An 18,603-nucleotide genomic window follows, 5' to 3' on the forward strand; every position below is an offset into this window, starting at 1 on the left:
ATGAAATTTCGTAAAAAATTGAATGCGGAGGCTCATCCAAAATATCGAGAACACTATATTTCATATAAAGAGTTAAAGAATGTCATAAAACTGATAACAGGTAATGAGATGCTTCATATGTTTAACACATTTATTTGCTTGCTTTTATGCCCCATATTAAGCTAGGGCATGCTTATATTTTTTACACGAGTGTGTATTTTTAAATCATACTATTGAAACGGTTGAAAATGTTTTTCTAAATTTTTGACATGATTTTTTGCATTTTTGATGTCCTTAGGAAATGATACGTCTACTTATACGATAAAAGAAATTACCACAAACTTTGGAAATATAAGAGCCCTAAGTGGAGCCGAATATAAATCACCAGAATCTCGATTTCAAGACATCCTAAATGCGGAACTAGATAAAATTAATAATTTTACTGTTGCAATAATAAAACAATGGTTTAAAGAAGCTAAGACATATTATAAAGAATTAAAAAGAAATGAGAAATCTATAGATATATTAAATATAGAAAAAAAATTAAATAGATTAGGTAATACATTAATATTTATAGAAAAATATAGACATATTAATTTTATAGGATTTCGTAAAATTACAAAAAAATTTGATAAGCATAATGGCAAAACAGTTAGCTCTTCATTTTATATAAATGTTGTAATAAAAAGTCTTTTTATGACTTTTGATATAAATTTATTAGTATATATATTATCGATATGCTATAAATATTATAGAATTGTAAAAAATAAAAATAACATTATAGAGGTTAATGAAAATGCAAAAGAGGACCAGGCTGTTTTAAATACCAACGTGCAACATAATGCAAATGTATCGAATTGTGATAAAATTAATAATTCAATGATAGTTGAAAATGATAATTTAATTAAAAAGGATGTAAATATAAAAGAGAATAATTTATCTGCTAGTATATCCACGACAGAAGATTTACCCAAGCAGACAGAAGGTTTAGGTAAACAGGCAGAAGATTTACGCAAGCAGACAGAAAAAGGTGTTGAAAATACGAAATATATTGTAAAACTACAAAATGTAATGTCAGTTAAAGTAGAAATATGTAAGCATTTCATTTTTCAATATAACGATTTAAAAGAATCTGATATGCTTACAAGTTTTAATAATTTAATGGATATAATATCAAAAAATAAAATACAAAATTATTATATAACTATATATTTTGATGATCCAATGTTAAATACTTACCATAATTATATTAATCAAAATTTACAAAATAATGAATGTTTTAGAATACGATCATATATTTATTCAAAAGGTGATGATGAACAAAATATTAAAAAAAATACACATATCCAAAAATTTAATTTATATGAACCCAGTCATGATAACAATGAAGAATTTATTCCTCCAGAAAAATTAGTAAACCAAAATTTAGAAATAAAAACAGTAGATGATTTATATTCAGCATCTATCCATGATATGCGTAATAATGATAAGAGCATTATAAATGATTCAGGGTTTCAAAAAAAAAATTCTGATAATATAACTTCTAAAACAGATGAATCAAAATTGGCTAGTACAAATAATAGTGTTAATAATATAAAAAAACAAGATGATGGTATAACACAAAAATTTATAGAAAAGTATATTTCTGAGATTAAAGAAAAGAAACTTAAAAGTTATATTAAAAGTAAACTAAATAGATTGCATTTTTATGGTGAAAATGTAACAGGATATATCGACGAAAATATATGTTATTGGGCTCATAACGATAAAAAAAGTATTTATAATAATGATTATAGTGAGGATGAAGAAGAAGATAATTGTGTAGAGGGGGATGTAAAAAGCGATGTCAATAAAAATATTGACACTACCAATAATTTAGATGAAAAAAAACATATTTGGACTGGAAAGGGGAATAAGAGATATTCCTATTTTGATCACGCTATTATTGATATTAGTATAAAAGAACATATGGATAAAAATATAATACTTCAATTAAATAACCTTAAAGGGGTTAAAGAAATTTGGGGATATTCCTCTTTTCTTCAAGGTATATCTTTATTTTATTCAAACCAGATATCAACCTATCCACACTGGACAGTTTATACACATACTAACCTTACAAAACCGAAAAGCATTGATAATTCAAAAAAAAATAAAAAAGAAAAGAAAAAAATGGAAGATTGCTCAGAAAATAGTGCTAGTAACGGAAGTAATGTGGTTCTCTCTGGAAATACGAATAATTATACAAATGGAAGTACCCAAAAAAAAAAAAAAAAAAAACAGAAAAAAAAATCCGAATTTAACGGTGAGTATAAAAAGGGTATTACATACACCGGGGCGTCTGCACGAATTGCACACCAAAGTGAAGTTATATTTAGAAATGAAATAGAGAAAACTAAATCTTTCAATAATACATATCATAGTATTTATGATTCTAAAAAAAATATGCATCCAAACTGGAATGGCAATGATAAACATCATAGCAATTATGGCAATAATCGAATGAAATATTCCAACACAAATAAAAGCTTCCCAATCAATACCTATACAATAGAAAACCCCAATTTTTATGAGCCTCTTCTAGATTCAGAGGACGATGCGAGATGTCAAAACTTTAAGTCACCTTCTGGTAGCATTTTTTCCTTTTTTAAGCGTTTGTTTTTTAAAAAAAGTCAAATTGGTGATAATAAAATTCCCAAAAATTCTGTAGTTCGAGTGGAGCCTAAAACATTTTTTGCTAATGAAAGAACCCTATTACAATGGTTAAATACTAGTGTATTGCTTTCAACAATTTCTATAACCCTTCTTAATTTCTCAAATTTTTATGGTTTTATCTCTGGAATTATTATGGCACCTGTTGCTATTTTTTTTATTATATATTCATTTTATATTTATTTAAAAAGAGCCAATGCACTGATTAATAAAGAACCCATAGATTACACCGATAAAGTTGGTCCCGGAGTTTTAGTCATTACATTGACATTTGCATTGTCAACAGTTGTCGTACTAAATGTATACAGTCATTTCATTGGGGTCCCATATAAAGGCGAGGCACCAGTAAATCAAAAATGAAGTGGAATATATACATGAATTTTAATAAATTTAATTTAAACAAATTTGTGAAATTTCAAAAAAAAAAACATAAGCATTGTTTTATATTAACAAAGTTTAAACCACCTTGCAATGGTAACGAACTTGCTATATAAAGATAAACCCCTATATAGTATATATTCGAAACATAGCATTATATAAAAATATAAGAACAAAATATATATACAGAAAGGGAGTAAATCTTCGCAATGTGTTTGCATTTAATTCGATATATATGACATGCATATATATATGTGGAAAAAACTGAAATGGAATTATATTTAACAATGTTTTAATAATTCGAAGGAGAATTATATAATTATTAATTTTATAAATATGTGTAAATTGTTGTTGTATCTTGAATTAAAATAATATGTATAAGTATATATGCTCATGTAATACATATTCATTGTTTCTTTTTTTGTTATATAAATTTTTAAAAAGTTTAAAAAACAAGTCACAAAAAAATATTAGTATCTAATATTTAGGCTATTTTTTTTTTCACTTTCAACTGTTGGGCACAACCAATATTTATCTGGAGCTATGTTATCACTTCTATGAATGTCAGTAAATATGGCTTGTGCTTTGCTGCTCTGATTGGTAGTGGATGCATCGTCTCTTGGAACTATTCCCTAAGAATCAAAAAATTTATATGAGCAGAAATATGTACGTATGCATATTTATGTTGAGAAAGGCATAGTATTTATTACCACATGACATAAATATACTAAAAAAACACAAGCAATTAACTTCCTATTTATTAATTACCATTTTGGTATGAACAAACGAATCCCTTCGGTTTTTTCTAGCATCTTGTTTTTTATAAGTTGCATATGCATCGAATTCTGAGAAGTTTTGAACAATAATATTGGAACAACCAGGCTTTCTTTCCACCATAATTTCTGTTCTACCACTTGATTTATCTGTTACCGCGTATTTCGTAGAAAAATATTTATCGATTTCACTATCATCAACATGCCTAGATAATGCTCTTTTCGGTGTTAATACATGTCCTTTGTCAGAAAAAAAATATTTTGAATCATTTAAATCTGCATCACTTACATTATTTTGTATAATGCCCTTTAATAATTCCCCATGGTGGCTTATATCATTTTTAATTCGTCTATTTCTTAGATCGATATCATTTTTAATTTCTGATTGCAAGCCTGCATATTTCATATCACTGTTTCTATGTTTAAGACCGTATTTTAAAAAACATCCATCTGCTATATTTTTTTTTTCATTAGGGCAATTATGCAAAATTCCATAAATGTTATTACCATATGAAAAATTATTTCCATTAAATACGGATCTTTTTCTGACATCAAAATTTTTTAAATGATCCAAACGTTCAGAACTTAATCCGGCATAATTAAATTGGTCCATGTTTCTAGAAAATTATATAATAATGTTCACAATTATCAAACAAATAAATGAATGGTGCGAACAACAAAATGCGATATACGTATATGTGTGTAGTGAAATAAAAAATAATGATAAAATACAAAAGTATAATATTTAGTTTGTAAATATATAAATATTTATAATATATGCTATTATCTACACATGAATGTACAAATAATGACTATAATAGAACAAATATCCATTTAAAAATATATGGATATATTATTATTACAAGCTAAAAAAAACATGCTTAATAACAATTTATAAGACAAATAATTTTTTAAGAATTTTACATTATACATATATATATGTTTACATGTGTATTATTTATTTTTTTGTCATTTAAATATTTTGTAGAATTTCATTACTGTTGTTTTTTATGTATATATATATCAATTTTCATTATTAAAATATAAAATCATTTGTTTACACACATAAAAAGATTCTTCCGTTGTCCATTTTTTTTATACCGTTGCATATTGGTGCTATTTATTTATTTTTTTTTTTTTTCTTTCATTTTTTATAAAAAAATAACATATATTGCCTGAACGTTCAGGTGTTTATGCATTTGCAAGTATTTACATGTATATATAATAAATAAAAAAACAACTTTTTTAAGGGATATAATTTTTTAAATAACATATAAATGTTAATCTTATAGAAATTGTTTAAAATATGAGAAAATTCTAATCAATAAATGTCAATTTATTATATAATTGGCACATAACAAAAAATAAGATCATTTGAAAATGCTTTAAAAATATATTGCCATAAATGGTCCCTTATTACATTTTTTTGTCTTATCCTGTTTTGTTCATAATTTTTTCCATTTTTTTTTTATTATAAGAATATTTTTAGCTAGATATAAAAAAAATAGCTACACATTTAGTTCATTATTAATATGAACAAAATGTTAGACAAGAAAGATTTTTAAATACTTTTTATGATAAAGACTGTATTTTCAATGAGGAGTTATTTAAAAAAATTATAAATGAAAGTATATTGATAATTTTATATAAAAATAAAAAAAATAATTTAATATGAATTTTTTTTAATCAATAGCAAATGGGACAATCCCCACACCATTCCTCGCATATATATATTTTGGAGGGGATGCATGAATTTATTACTACAAACATATATATTTATGCATATATATACAAATTCATTTGTTTATATATACATATCCACGATAAAAAAATAATTCTACAACGTTTCGCATATAAAGTTATGATTCGTGTGACAGCACATATCAGCGGCAATATTCATAGCTTTATAAGCAATGTCCTTAGCAGATAAATTTTCGATATCGTATAAAGCTCTTGCAGCTGCTATTGCATATGGGCCTCCCGATCCTGTCCCTAAAACATTTCCAGATGGTTCTAAAACATCACCATTTCCGGTTACCTCTAATAAAGTGTCCTTGTCAGCCACTATTAATACTGCTTCCAAATGACGTAAATATCTATCAGTTCGCCACAATTTGGCTAGTTCAACACAGCTTCTCAGAAGTTGATCTGTACATTCACAAATAAAATAAAAATACATATATATATTTATGTTGTATATTAAAACTCTTATGATTTCATGCAAAAATATAAATGTTTAAACGCTCCAATTTCGTATGTATACTAAAATGAAAATTATTTACTTGGGTATTCGTCAATTTTTGTTTCAAATTTGTCTAATAAGGTAAAACAATCTGCTGTAGCGCCTGCGAAGCCCATTAAAATGTTATCTTTTAGCCTTCTTATTTTTTTTGCGTTTCCTTTAACTATCTAAAAAATTGTGAATATGTATGATTCATTATGAGTATATGGAAATAATTGATATCAATAAACAAATGGCTATGTGTCGTGGAAAATAAACACTGTATTATGTATATACATAATATATTTTTCATGTAATTTGGCCAAACCATTGTTCCTTGGGAAACCATGCCATCACCGATTAAACACTAGAAACGAAAAAAGTAAAAGTAAATGTGTAATAATACATTTAAAATGTTTTATTATAACGAATATATGGATATATAATTTAAATGAAACTTGAATTTTCATTATATTCGCACACTTTATATTATTTTCCTTAATAAAATTTTACCACTTCATTGTTTTTGCGCACGCATAATATCGTAGTTCCATGTCGCGGTATCACAATCTTTCCACTATCAGAAAAGTAGCTTCTCTATATGATTAAAAAAATATATATATGTATACTCTATATTTGGTCCTTTATACGAAAAAAATAAAACATAGTTATGAGAAATAAGAATGTAAGTATTTATTTGTATGTACTAACTTGAATTGCTGTGGTTATTTGTTTTCGCGGTTTAACTATATTTGAAAGGGATTTAAAAAACATTTTTCTCTTTTTGTATTAAGGCGATTAAAAAGGTAAATTTAATAACATTATTAAGACGTATTCGCGCTTAAGTGTAGAAAACACTTGTAGTGTTATGCATACAAATGCGAATTAGTATTATTCTTTTTTCTCAAAAGCATGAAATTATAGAATATGAAAAGAAACAATATAACTGTAATAATAAACAATAATAAATATAAATTAAATTACAGTAAATCATATGGTAATCATATGAATTTTTTTATGCATTAAAAGAAAAAAAAAAGAATTAAAAAAGAAAAGTCTCCATAAGAATTTGGATTTATTAACCTATTATATATGTATATATATATTTATAATATATAATATATCATCACATGAAAAACCTTTTAATAAAATATTAAATTATTCATATGTAGGTGAATAAAAGGAAAAGAAAATTAATTTATTGTTTTGAACATATGCAAAGGAATAAAACTGTGAAATATCACATGGTATGAAACTATTATTTGGGGGGGTATTTGTTTTATTGTACTAAAATATTTTTTATTCATAACTTGAATTATTCTTTTTAGTGAAAAATAAAAAAATATTGACAAAGAAAAAATCAATATTAAGAAACATATTTTTATTAATGAAATTTTAGCCTTATAAATCTGAGATATCATTCCAAAAGACGAAATAAAAAAAAATTTAATTTATAAAATATTATGAAAAACAATAAGATAAAAAAATGGTGTAGCAAATCTTTAGATAATTATACATGTGTAGAATTGTTAACGGAATTCAATTTATTCTCTTTTATAACATTTTTTGTAGATATGTTTGTATGTATATGTATCACATAATTGATTTTAAAAAATATGCAAACACACCCACACATATAAACGAAAACAAAAATAGGATTGGAAACAAAATTATTTTTCAAAATGTAAATGTTCATACACATATGAATGCATTCATTGTATGTACCACCACTCTTATGCAATAGTTCAAGATATTGGGTATTTCATACAATGCTTTGCATATAAGGAACTAAAAAAATTATATTTTTATGATGGCACATGGTTATTAATATATGCCATGTTGCGCAAATATAGTTGCCATATTAATCATTAAGCTTTGATCTTCTTTAAAGATTTGGTTATATTCTTCTGGAATCTTGGTTTCACTAATCTCATCAATAATATTTATTTTTGTATCATCTTCATATTCAAGAACTAAATTTGGTAGTTCTACTAAGTAAGAAAACTGTTTATTTGATGGTACATAAAAATCAATAATATTTTCTCCATATTTTAATGTTTTTATAGGATAACAATTATATATATCCCATATTTTTAATCCATCTTTACCTAAAGAAATCATAAATTGATTTTTATCACTAACATAACATTTTATTATATCATTTTTATGGCCTATAAATGTAGTAAAATTTTTTAAATTAAAATATGGATGGTTTTGAGAATAATTTTTTAAAAGTTTATTATCTTTAAAATTTTCATATTTTTCATCCTTAAATGTTTTATTCTCTTGTTCATCATTCTTTATGATTTTTACATAATCGTTGTTACATTTATTTATGTTTGCAAGATGAGGTTTTCTATCCTCTTTACACTCGTTGCTATGTCCATGTCCATTGTCAAGCAAGCTAGCAATTGGTATTCGGAATATTTTCTTGCCTTTACATAAATATAAGTGTGTATTAAATGGGTAATTTGAACATATATATGAGCAATTCATTGAATATGTTTTTAATATTTGTATTGGTTGATTTGTTTTTAATCCCCAAATATATAAACTTCCATCATTAGTTAAAGAAATTAATGTAAAATATGAATCATATATATTTGGTGTTATTGGAAGAATTTGCTTTATACTTGTATTTATATCATGTTGATAAAATAGCATTGGTTTAGTTGCACTTTTTTTTCTTAACATGTCATGTAAATTATATACATGAATTATATTATCATCACTATATGTATATACAACATTTAATGTTTGATCAATTATTATATCTTTTATACATCCAAAATGTGCCTGAAATGAACTAATTAATAGTCCTGTTATAGAAGACCATATATATATATTTCCTGTTTTATCACCCCCCAAAATTAATTTTTCATTTTTTGTTAATTTAATTATATTTATATACACTCGTAAATGTTTTGTATATATTGCATTACTTTTTGTGGATGAATATTGTGTTATAATTTTTCTATTTGCATTTAAAATTAAAAAATTTCCATTTTTAAGCATACATATTTTTTTCTCATTATCTTTAATTGATAGTTCAAACTTATTTTCACATCTTTCGTTATCTGCATTTATACAAAGTATATCATAGTTGTCATAAATTAGCATTACTTTGTTCTGTTCCATTTTTTTGTTATTTACTTTCCTATATTAATATTTTCTCTGTTTTAATGTTTCTTCGTCATTTATATGTACAGTTATGGGATGTAACTTTTATTACATCGAGTTATATCTTTTATTCTTTCTTCTTCTATATAAAGGTTGTCAGAAAATAATTATTTGTATTCCCCATATGTTTTATAAGATTAATGATATATCTCGAAATTCTTATGCGAATATGATAATTCTTCCTAACTCGTGATCAATAACAAAAAATATATGAATGCTAAAATATGGATATAATTTTATTCTTAAAATTTTTAGGTGGTATATTTATTTGAATACATTTTAATAAATACTTTAAAAAAAAAATAATATAATATACGAAATATGTTCCAATTTTATATTCTATATTTTCTTCTACTTTTGTTTTTAAAAATAATTTTACAATTTTTTTTTTTAACTATTTATAGCAGTCCAAAAAACATCACAATTTGTGGAGAAAATTATTTTTATAATTACATAAGCACTAATACGTGTATATACTTTTTTCTCGTAGCTTAAATATACAAGGATTTATAGAGTGTATATGTTTTTTATTTTTGTTAAGTATTGTAAAAAAAAATACCAATAAATTGGTGAATTGTATAAAAATAATCTTAACTATAATTAAAAGTACACAATGATATAATTTTTTTTTTCTTTTTAGTTACATTCAAAAAATTGGTGATGTTCTAAGAATGCAATTTCATGCAACTTAATTTGATCGTATTTTCATATAAGAGTGAATATATGATATTTGTATTAAACTTAAAGGAATATTTTTTTTAATTTTATTATATAATATTTGGAAATTAGTAAAATATTATAGAAATATTGATATATATAAAAAACAGTATTATAAACACCCATTATTTCAGTGATCGTTATCATAGGGTTGGTATAATGTTATCTTTCAGTAAAAAAAAAAGAAAAAAGAAAATATAATACATTATATTACTACATATTGCAATATAATGAATAGTACCAGATTGCGTCACATTGAAAATGCATTAAATAATTTTAATTTCATGTCCCCTTTGGACATTTATATGCGTTTATATTTTAAAAGTAATAACATAAAGAATAGAGATAAACCTTATATTTCAGAACATGTCTACAACATTATAAAAAATAAAACTCTTTTAGCATACCTGTCTTCCCCTGTTTCATTGTACACCAATATAATAAAAACATATTTTTCATCGGATAAGTAATAATACAAATAAAGCCACATAATATATGCATATATTTATTTAGACATGAAACTTATCATAAATTTATAATATATATTTTTTACGTTAAATTACAGATGGAAATACGAAATGAATAATGAGAAAATTCCTGCACATGTCAGGTATTCTTTCCCAAAGGAATTATATGATCAACTCGTAAACTGTTATGGTGAAAAAAAAAGTATTACTTTAATGTCGATTTTAAATGAAAAGGCACCTGTTTTTTTACGAGTTAATACTAATAAAATATCCAGAAATGATTTATATAAAAATTTAATGAGCAAAGGTATTAGTGTTGAAAAATGCGTAAATTCCCCAAGTGGATTATTATTAACAAAAAATCAAATATTAAAAAATATTCATGAATATAAAAAAGGATATTTTGAAATTCAAGATGAAGCAAGTCAAATAGTTAGTTCAAAAATACCCGTCAAACCAGGTGATAAAGTACTTGATTATTGTGCTGGGTCAGGTGGAAAAACATTAGCTTTTTCAGGTTCTATGGAAAATACAGGAAAAATATATTTACATGATATACGAGATAGAATGTTATCACAAGCAAAAATTCGATTAAGACGTGCTGGAATTCAAAATTATATTCTTTTAAATTCAAATCATATTTTATTAAAAAAATTATTTGGATATATGGATATTGTGGTTGTTGATGCTCCATGTACTGGTACAGGTGCATTAAGAAGAAACCCAGAAATGAAGTATAAATTTACAAATGAAAAATTATATGAATATATGGATTTACAAAGAAAAATTTTTGAAAAAGCTTTATTTTATCTTAAAAAAAATGGTAAAATTGCATACATAACATGTAGTATATTGGATGCTGAAAATGTGCATCAAGCAAAATATTTTTGTCAAAAACATAATCTTTATTTATCTGAGCCACCATTTCATTCTTTACCACAATCAAAATCCATGGATGGTTTTTTTTTAGCGATTTTTGAACGGAAAGAATGATCAAGTGTGCCAGTGGGGTATGAGAACAAAACATGTTATTTACGTATTATATATGTGTATTATATTTAATACTTTTTTTTTGTAAATTAAAAAAATGGAATTACAGTACAACAGAATAACGGAATAATTGAATTCATAGTAAAGTGTTTTTTTTATTAATTTATTTTAATCATTTCATATATTTTAAAAATCCGTTTTTTAGTGTAAAATGTTAACGACATTTCTCATTGTACCTATTCCTATTTTCTGTGTTTTAGTTTCATTCTTTTTTTCATAATTATGATATTTACAACTGTATGAATATGGGTAAACCATTTAATGTTTTGTAATTTAAATAAGTTGAATATGCATATTCTGTCTAAGCCCATGTATACATATATAATGAGGTATGTTTCCAGTATAATTTTTAGGAAGCATACATTTTTTTAAGCAACGTATTTGTATTATTTTTTATACCGAATAAAATTATAAATATATTTAGAGATAAAAAAAGAAACTAAAATTAATTTATCAAAGTTTTATTTTACTTTTCTTAAATGTTATTAATCAAACTATACAATGAGCATTTAAGGTGTTCAAAATAAATATACATATATAATTTGTTTTGCCTTAATAATGTTTTTACAAATTATGCAGATAAATGTGGTGTTTGATTGGATTTATATTAATAGTCATCATCATTTGTTCTATCATTTTTCTCGAGGTACAAATATTGTCATTATGTTTTTCTGCATTTAAGTAGAAATTTTCAACAAAAGATTTTAGCCTATATATATTTACAATATAAAATATTTTTAACTAAAACTTTTTTTAAATAAAATATGCATAAAATTGTTTAATATTTTCGAATTAATATTTTTAATTTTAGGATTATATATATATAAATATTTTTAAGGTTAAGGCTATGCAGCAGTGTATTTATAAGGCGGATGTTTGGGAGTGCGAATACATTATGCATACTAATATGAATAATTCGTGACTGGGTAATAATAAATAAAAAAAAATAATATATTTATATATTTTTTAATTTATGGGATAGAAGAAATTACAAAGCATATATTAAAAGGTATTATTTTATTTTTATATGATATTTTATAAAATTATATTTTTTATTGTTTTTCTTTTCTTTATTTTTTTAGATTTAAGTGTTTTTTTTACATTTTTCATGTTTATTTCCTTGTTCAATTATTGCTTGTAAGAATTCGCAGGAGTATGAATTTTTACCCTTAATATATAACCAGAAAAATTTTTAAGTTCAATTTTTACTCTTTGAATTGTGATGTACTTATATTTGTCATGTTATAGGTACATGATTACAAGCAAGTTTTGTTTATTACCTTGTTGAGGAAATAAAAAAATATTTATATATACTTTTATATGTTCACATGCGTATATAGTTATCTATGTATGCATGATAAAATGTAACCAATAAAATGCTGTCGTGACTTTTTTCCGTTGCTAACGACACTTTTAGTATTGAATATATAAATGCATACTTACGGGGTATATTTAACTATTTACCGAATCATTGACTCGTATTTTTATGTGCTTAACTGATAAAGCATATATATAATTTATTATTATTTTATATTTATTTATTATTTTATTTATTTTTTTCTTTTGAACGATTGAATTATTTGAGAAACTGAAGATGAGTGAATTAATTGCATTTGATTCAAATCACACCAAATCAATTAATGATTGTGAATTAGATTATTATAGCAAGAAGCTGGCAACATGTTCCAGTGATAACACTGTAAAAATATTTGATGTAAGTTTGGCAAGAGAACCTATATGTATAGCTGAGATAAGAGATCATACTTCTGCTGTTTGGAAAGTATGTTGGTCTCATCCCAAATATGGAAGTTTACTAGCTAGCTGTTCTTATGATAAAAGTGTTATAATATATAAAGAAGTGAGCATAAATAAATATGATATGATATATGTAAATAATGAGCATAAAAGTAGTGTTAACTACATTGAATGGTCACCATCAGAATATGGTTTACATTTAGGATGTGCATGCTTAGATGGGCATTTAAGTATAATATCTTATAATTTTAATAAAGGACCAAATGAAGGGGGTTGGCATAAACATAGTGTACGAGCCCATTTAAATGGTGTATCATGTTTAAGTTGGGAAAAACCATTTAATTTGATATCAGAAAATAAAAACATAAATGATACTAATGATGCTATAACTTCATTTAAATTAGTTTCTGGAGGATATGACAATCAAGTTATTATATGGATGTTTGACAATAATACAAAAGAATTCCATAAAATATTCCAAATGAATGATAAACCTCATAATTCATTAATAAAAGATGTTGCATGGAGACCTAATTTAAATGATTCTACAAATATGATTGCATCTTGTTCAGAAGAAAAAATAGTTATATTGTGGATAGAAGATGCAAGTAATAATAGATGGAAAAATGGCCAAACGATAAAATTGGAACATAAAGTTCATAAAATTAGTTGGTCTCCAAATGGAACTATATTAGCAATAGCATGCAGTAATGAAAATTCTTATTTATATAAAGAAAATATGGAAGGTGTTTGGGAAGAAATATGTAACTTATCAGATAATGAAAAGAAAAAGGTGGACGAAAGCATTGCTAGTGTTGATAATGTTGCTGCACCCATAGAAAATAGTGATAATATGGATGGATACAATAATAATGCACCATATGTGAATACAGAAGGCCAACATATGTTAAACAATAATATAAATTATCCTAACCAAATGAATAATATGCCATATGGTAATGAAATGACAGATAATTCTAAAATTCCTAAAAATATGAATGTAAATACTCCAATGATGCCAGAAGATCCAAACATGCTAAAGCATTCATCAGTACAAGGCCCACCTCCAACTATGCCAAATAATGCATTTAAAAATAATCCCTATGGTCAGGGAAGTCCACCCCTTGCTCCCCCTATAAACCCTAGTCCAATGAATCCAAATATGGCTCCTCCGAAAACCACACCACCAGGTATGCAGATGAAAAACACTATTTTGTACTTGTGGGAAATACATATATCACAAAAAATTAATAATTTTTTTTTTTTTGTTTTCTTGTAGGCCCTGCACCCCCATCACAATTAAACTCAATTGAGAAACCTCATTCTCCTGATAATCCAAATTTTTCAGGTCAACAAATACCAAACCATATGAACAATCCAGGTGGTGCATTGAAATATCCTCCCGATCAGCAAGCACCCCCAACAACAGTAAATAATATGCCTAATACTAATGCATATAATTTTAACCCAGTAAATAATAAGCCAAATATGCCTCCATCGCCTCCACAAATGGCTGGAGCCCCAAATGCCCCACCAATGGGACCACCACCTGCAGCATTTCAAAAAGGATCTACTGATTCATTGCAATACCCACCTCCAATCCCAAATGCTAATAATAATTTAAATAATAATATGCATAATAATCCACAAAATGTACCACCAAATTTTTCAAAAATGCAAGCCCCAATGAATCCAGGTCAATTTCCAAATATGAATGAAAATAAATCGAGTTTTAGTTCACAACAAATGCCGGGTCCACCACCTCCAGCATTTTCCCCAGCATCTAATGAAATGAGCGGAATGAATAAAGTTGGAAATTTCCCAAATTATAATCCAAATATGATGAATAATCCAAATGCACCTCCCCTAAAAAATATGAGTGCAGGTAATTGTCCTCCAATGAATTATGGTCAAGGCCCAACACCACCAATGAATCCACCAACTAACCCTCCAATGAACCCCCAAATGAACCCCCAAATGAACCCACCAATGAACCCGCCAATGAATCCGCCAATGAACCCACCAAATGATCCAAATTATATGAAACCAAATATGCAGTATAATTCATATCCTAATTATAATTATCCACGTCAATGAAAATGGACCCAGAGAAACATAATAAAACAAAATGATATGAGACGAAACCCAATTATTTTATTTTTAAGCTTTTCAGTGAATATTTTTTTTATATTATCATAGAACCATAAATAATTGTATGCTATTGCATAGGCATATAGCATATTTTAATGCTCAGGCAAACAAAGACGAATAAAAATACATTATATTCTTTTTTGAAACCCCCTTATGTCTACCTTTTAAGTTATACATGTGTGTATGCATGTGAACATATGTGCATGTATGCATTTTTTTATATTATAATTATTATATGGATTATACCATTTGTACAAAATTCATCGACCAACTTTTTACGAACTCTCTTCAATATTTTTTAAACATGTAAAATTAAAAAAGAATGAATACCAATAGAACATGTATACATAATTATATGTATTAATATTTTCTACTGAAATGAAAATTCGAAAAAGCAAAAAAGAATTATAGGTTACATTTAGTATTTGTTCAATAATTTTATTTTTATATATTAAATAAAAGGTAAAGGTTAAAATTTCAAAGGTATAATTTTTTCGTTTTTTTTATAAATATTTTTTCATTTTTCACAATTATTAATATATTTTATACGCCAAAAAATATATACACTTAGAAATATTTCAAGGAATATCCTTAATTTAATAATTTTATACAATTTTTATTATTAACCTAAGATTTTATCTGTATTTAAAATTTCTTGGTATCCTTACTTGCTCTATTGTATTTAAATATTCCTAATGGGCATCCGTCCAAATGTGTTTACGCATACATAATTATATACAAGTAAAGTAATTTTAAATTTCAAGGAGAAAAAAAATATATTATAACAATAAACTTGTTATTTATTTGTTTATAAAAATTTTGAAAAGAAATTAAAATTTTGAATAATAAATTTTGTAAAAAATATGTAGGTACATTTCCGCTAATATACTTGAAGTAGTATTTTACTTGTATGAATATTAAATATATATAAATTATTTATAGGTTTTTTTTTCTTTTACGCCCCTTTTAATTTTTTCATTATTTTGATAACCTCAAAAATTCAAATTCTTTGAAACTAATTTTAAGTATAACATAATAAATATAAATTAATATAATTTATATTGAGATTTAAATATTTTTTTAATTTTTGGCAATTATTAATTGAACTTTTCAAAATGATGAGGAATCAATGCGTTTTTCCATAACATATAAAATATATTTAATCTTGAGCTCGTATATCATATATATGGTATATATATAAAACATACATATACTATATAAGTATAGTATGATATAATATATTTATATCCATTCATACCCATATATATTAATTCACCAGTTTAATCATTCATCAAATTATATCACAGTATAATATATCTCTTGTATCATTTGTACAAGAGATATCTACACCATACGCATAAAAAAAATATGCCCCTATGGTAACTACTGGTAAGGGATTCGATTTTTAAAAAAAAAACAAAACATAAATTTGCAAAAAATAATAATAATACAGTAAATAACATAAAAATGTCTCAAGAAAGCCCTTATGCAATTATTAATGATGAGGCAAATGAATGTACAGAAGATAATTTAAATGAATATATCAATGAGTTTAAGGTAAAAAAAAATTTTTTAAAATAAAAAGCGAGCATAAATGGTTTCTTCTACATTTATATATGTGACATAGTTTTAGCCCTCACAAGATTGTATATATATATAATGTATATATGAAATAAAATATGTTCATGATATAATATTCTTATTTTTTCACCTTCTTTTTCCCCCTTAGAAAAGAGAGCATATATACCTTTCCTGCATATCGTCCCTGGAAAAGGAAATATGCCAGTTCCACACCTACTTGAATGAATGGAGAAGTATGCATATGTATGAAGATGAAGATGGTAAATCATCAAAAGATATAATAAATATAAATTCTTTGAGAAATTTATTAATTGATCCATCTATAAATTTAGAAATAAAAGAATTACGACAAAAAATTTATGAAATAACAAGAAAATGTAATATAGCAGAAGAGAAATTACAAGGATGTACATTTGATGCTCAAGCAACAGCAGGACAAAGACTTATTAATAAATGTAAAAAGTTACAAGATGAAAATTATGAGTTAGGTAAAACATTAGAAGAAAATACATTACAACCTATATCAATACAAATAATAAATTTAAAACAACAAATATCTTTTTATAAAAACGAATTAAAATCATTAAAGGAATTAAATGTAGATATAGATGAAGATAATGAATTATTAAGTCAGCAATTAGCAGATTTAACAAAAAAATATACAAAAATTGTTGATCAAAATAATAAATTAGAAAAAAAAAATACAAGATTAAATAAATATATTAATAAATTAAAATCAAAATTAAATAAATCCGATTTACCAATTGAAGAAAATGGAAATTATAAAAAAGGTCAAAACTATGAAGAAGGTTATCGCAGTCATGATGAAAATATTATAAATAATAGCGGCAGTGATAAAAATGATAGTAATTATGGAAAGAATTATAATAAGGACAATTATAGGGGAGAATATAATGATGATGGATATTCATCTGCAAATACACGAAGCAAAAAACATCGAAATCACAAATATAATGATGTAAGATCTTATAGAGATATGTCTGATGGATATAATTCACGTGAAAGAACAGATATGCATAATATGTATGGAAATGATGAAGATTATGAAAGGAATGAATCAAATTATAGAGACAGAAAATATAGTGGTGATGAAGAAGACTATACCTATGAAAATGATGATAATTATCGAAAGAGAAATTCATATGATAGCAGAGAACGGAAATACAGAAAAACGGATAGAAGTCATCACAGAGATAAGAAATATGATAAGTATAAAGTAAAGAGCAAAGATAAAAGCAGAAAAGATAGAACCCGAGATAAGGATAGAGATAGAGATCGGGACAGAGATAGAGACAGGGATAGAGATAGAGACCGAAATAGAGAAAAAACAAAAGATAAAGAAAAAGATAAAATGAAAAATAAATACAAGAGTAAAAACAAAGAAAAAAGCAAAGGAAAAGGCAAACGAGATAGTGATTATGATAGTAATTATTCTGATTCGAAAAAAAAAAATACAAAAGATCGTGATAGTAATGATCATAGAGATTTTTCTAGAACAAACATCCAAAAAAACGATGACAATAATGATAAAAACAGTGAAAATGATAGATATGTATATTTATATAAATAATAAATTGTCACACATATATTGTATATGTTTTATATAAATTGTTTTATG

General features: G+C 24.9%; 7 protein-coding genes across 7 annotated transcripts; 4 read left to right on the forward strand and 3 right to left on the reverse strand.

Moving 5' to 3' along the window:
* Nucleotides 1-3,051, forward strand: PCHAS_1447100 (vacuolar transporter chaperone, putative; the record flags this gene model as incomplete). The annotated part of the gene is made up of 2 exons (XM_016799759.1): nt 1-100; nt 278-3,051. The coding sequence occupies 2 exons, from the start codon at nt 1-3 to the stop codon at nt 3,049-3,051; spliced, it is 2,874 nt and encodes a 957-aa protein (XP_016655007.1).
* A 488-nt stretch (nt 3,052-3,539) lies between these two features.
* On the reverse strand, nt 3,540-4,455 carry PCHAS_1447200 (subpellicular microtubule protein 2, putative; the record flags this gene model as incomplete). Its single annotated transcript, XM_740025.1, has 2 exons — nt 3,540-3,701; nt 3,838-4,455. 2 exons carry the CDS (start codon nt 4,453-4,455, stop codon nt 3,540-3,542), a joined length of 780 nt encoding a protein of 259 aa, XP_745118.1.
* Nucleotides 4,456-5,679: 1,224 nt separating this feature from the next.
* Nucleotides 5,680-6,837, reverse strand: PCHAS_1447300 (ATP-dependent protease subunit ClpQ, putative; the record flags this gene model as incomplete). Its single annotated transcript, XM_016799760.1, has 5 exons — nt 5,680-5,990; nt 6,125-6,251; nt 6,392-6,430; nt 6,577-6,660; nt 6,775-6,837. 5 exons carry the CDS (start codon nt 6,835-6,837, stop codon nt 5,680-5,682), a joined length of 624 nt encoding a protein of 207 aa, XP_016655008.1.
* Nucleotides 6,838-7,887: 1,050 nt separating this feature from the next.
* On the reverse strand, nt 7,888-9,201 carry PCHAS_1447400 (WD repeat-containing protein, putative; the record flags this gene model as incomplete). Its single annotated transcript, XM_736399.2, has 1 exon — nt 7,888-9,201. The coding sequence occupies one exon, from the start codon at nt 9,199-9,201 to the stop codon at nt 7,888-7,890; it is 1,314 nt and encodes a 437-aa protein (XP_741492.2).
* A 989-nt stretch (nt 9,202-10,190) lies between these two features.
* On the forward strand, nt 10,191-11,420 carry PCHAS_1447500 (sun-family protein, putative; the record flags this gene model as incomplete). The annotated part of the gene is made up of 2 exons (XM_016799762.1): nt 10,191-10,426; nt 10,526-11,420. 2 exons carry the CDS (start codon nt 10,191-10,193, stop codon nt 11,418-11,420), a joined length of 1,131 nt encoding a protein of 376 aa, XP_016655009.1.
* Nucleotides 11,421-13,071: 1,651 nt separating this feature from the next.
* On the forward strand, nt 13,072-15,329 carry PCHAS_1447600 (protein transport protein SEC13, putative; the record flags this gene model as incomplete). The annotated part of the gene is made up of 2 exons (XM_016799763.1): nt 13,072-14,422; nt 14,512-15,329. 2 exons carry the CDS (start codon nt 13,072-13,074, stop codon nt 15,327-15,329), a joined length of 2,169 nt encoding a protein of 722 aa, XP_016655010.1.
* Nucleotides 15,330-16,850: 1,521 nt separating this feature from the next.
* Nucleotides 16,851-18,555, forward strand: PCHAS_1447700 (pre-mRNA-splicing regulator, putative; the record flags this gene model as incomplete). The annotated part of the gene is made up of 2 exons (XM_016799764.1): nt 16,851-16,940; nt 17,113-18,555. The coding sequence occupies 2 exons, from the start codon at nt 16,851-16,853 to the stop codon at nt 18,553-18,555; spliced, it is 1,533 nt and encodes a 510-aa protein (XP_016655011.1).
* Between the last annotated feature and the right edge of the window lie 48 nt (nt 18,556-18,603).

The sequence above is a fragment of the Plasmodium chabaudi genome (genome assembly GCF_900002335.3).
Source record: "Plasmodium chabaudi chabaudi strain AS genome assembly, chromosome: 14".
In the NCBI taxonomy this organism is placed as follows: Eukaryota; Apicomplexa; class Aconoidasida; order Haemosporida; family Plasmodiidae; genus Plasmodium; species Plasmodium chabaudi.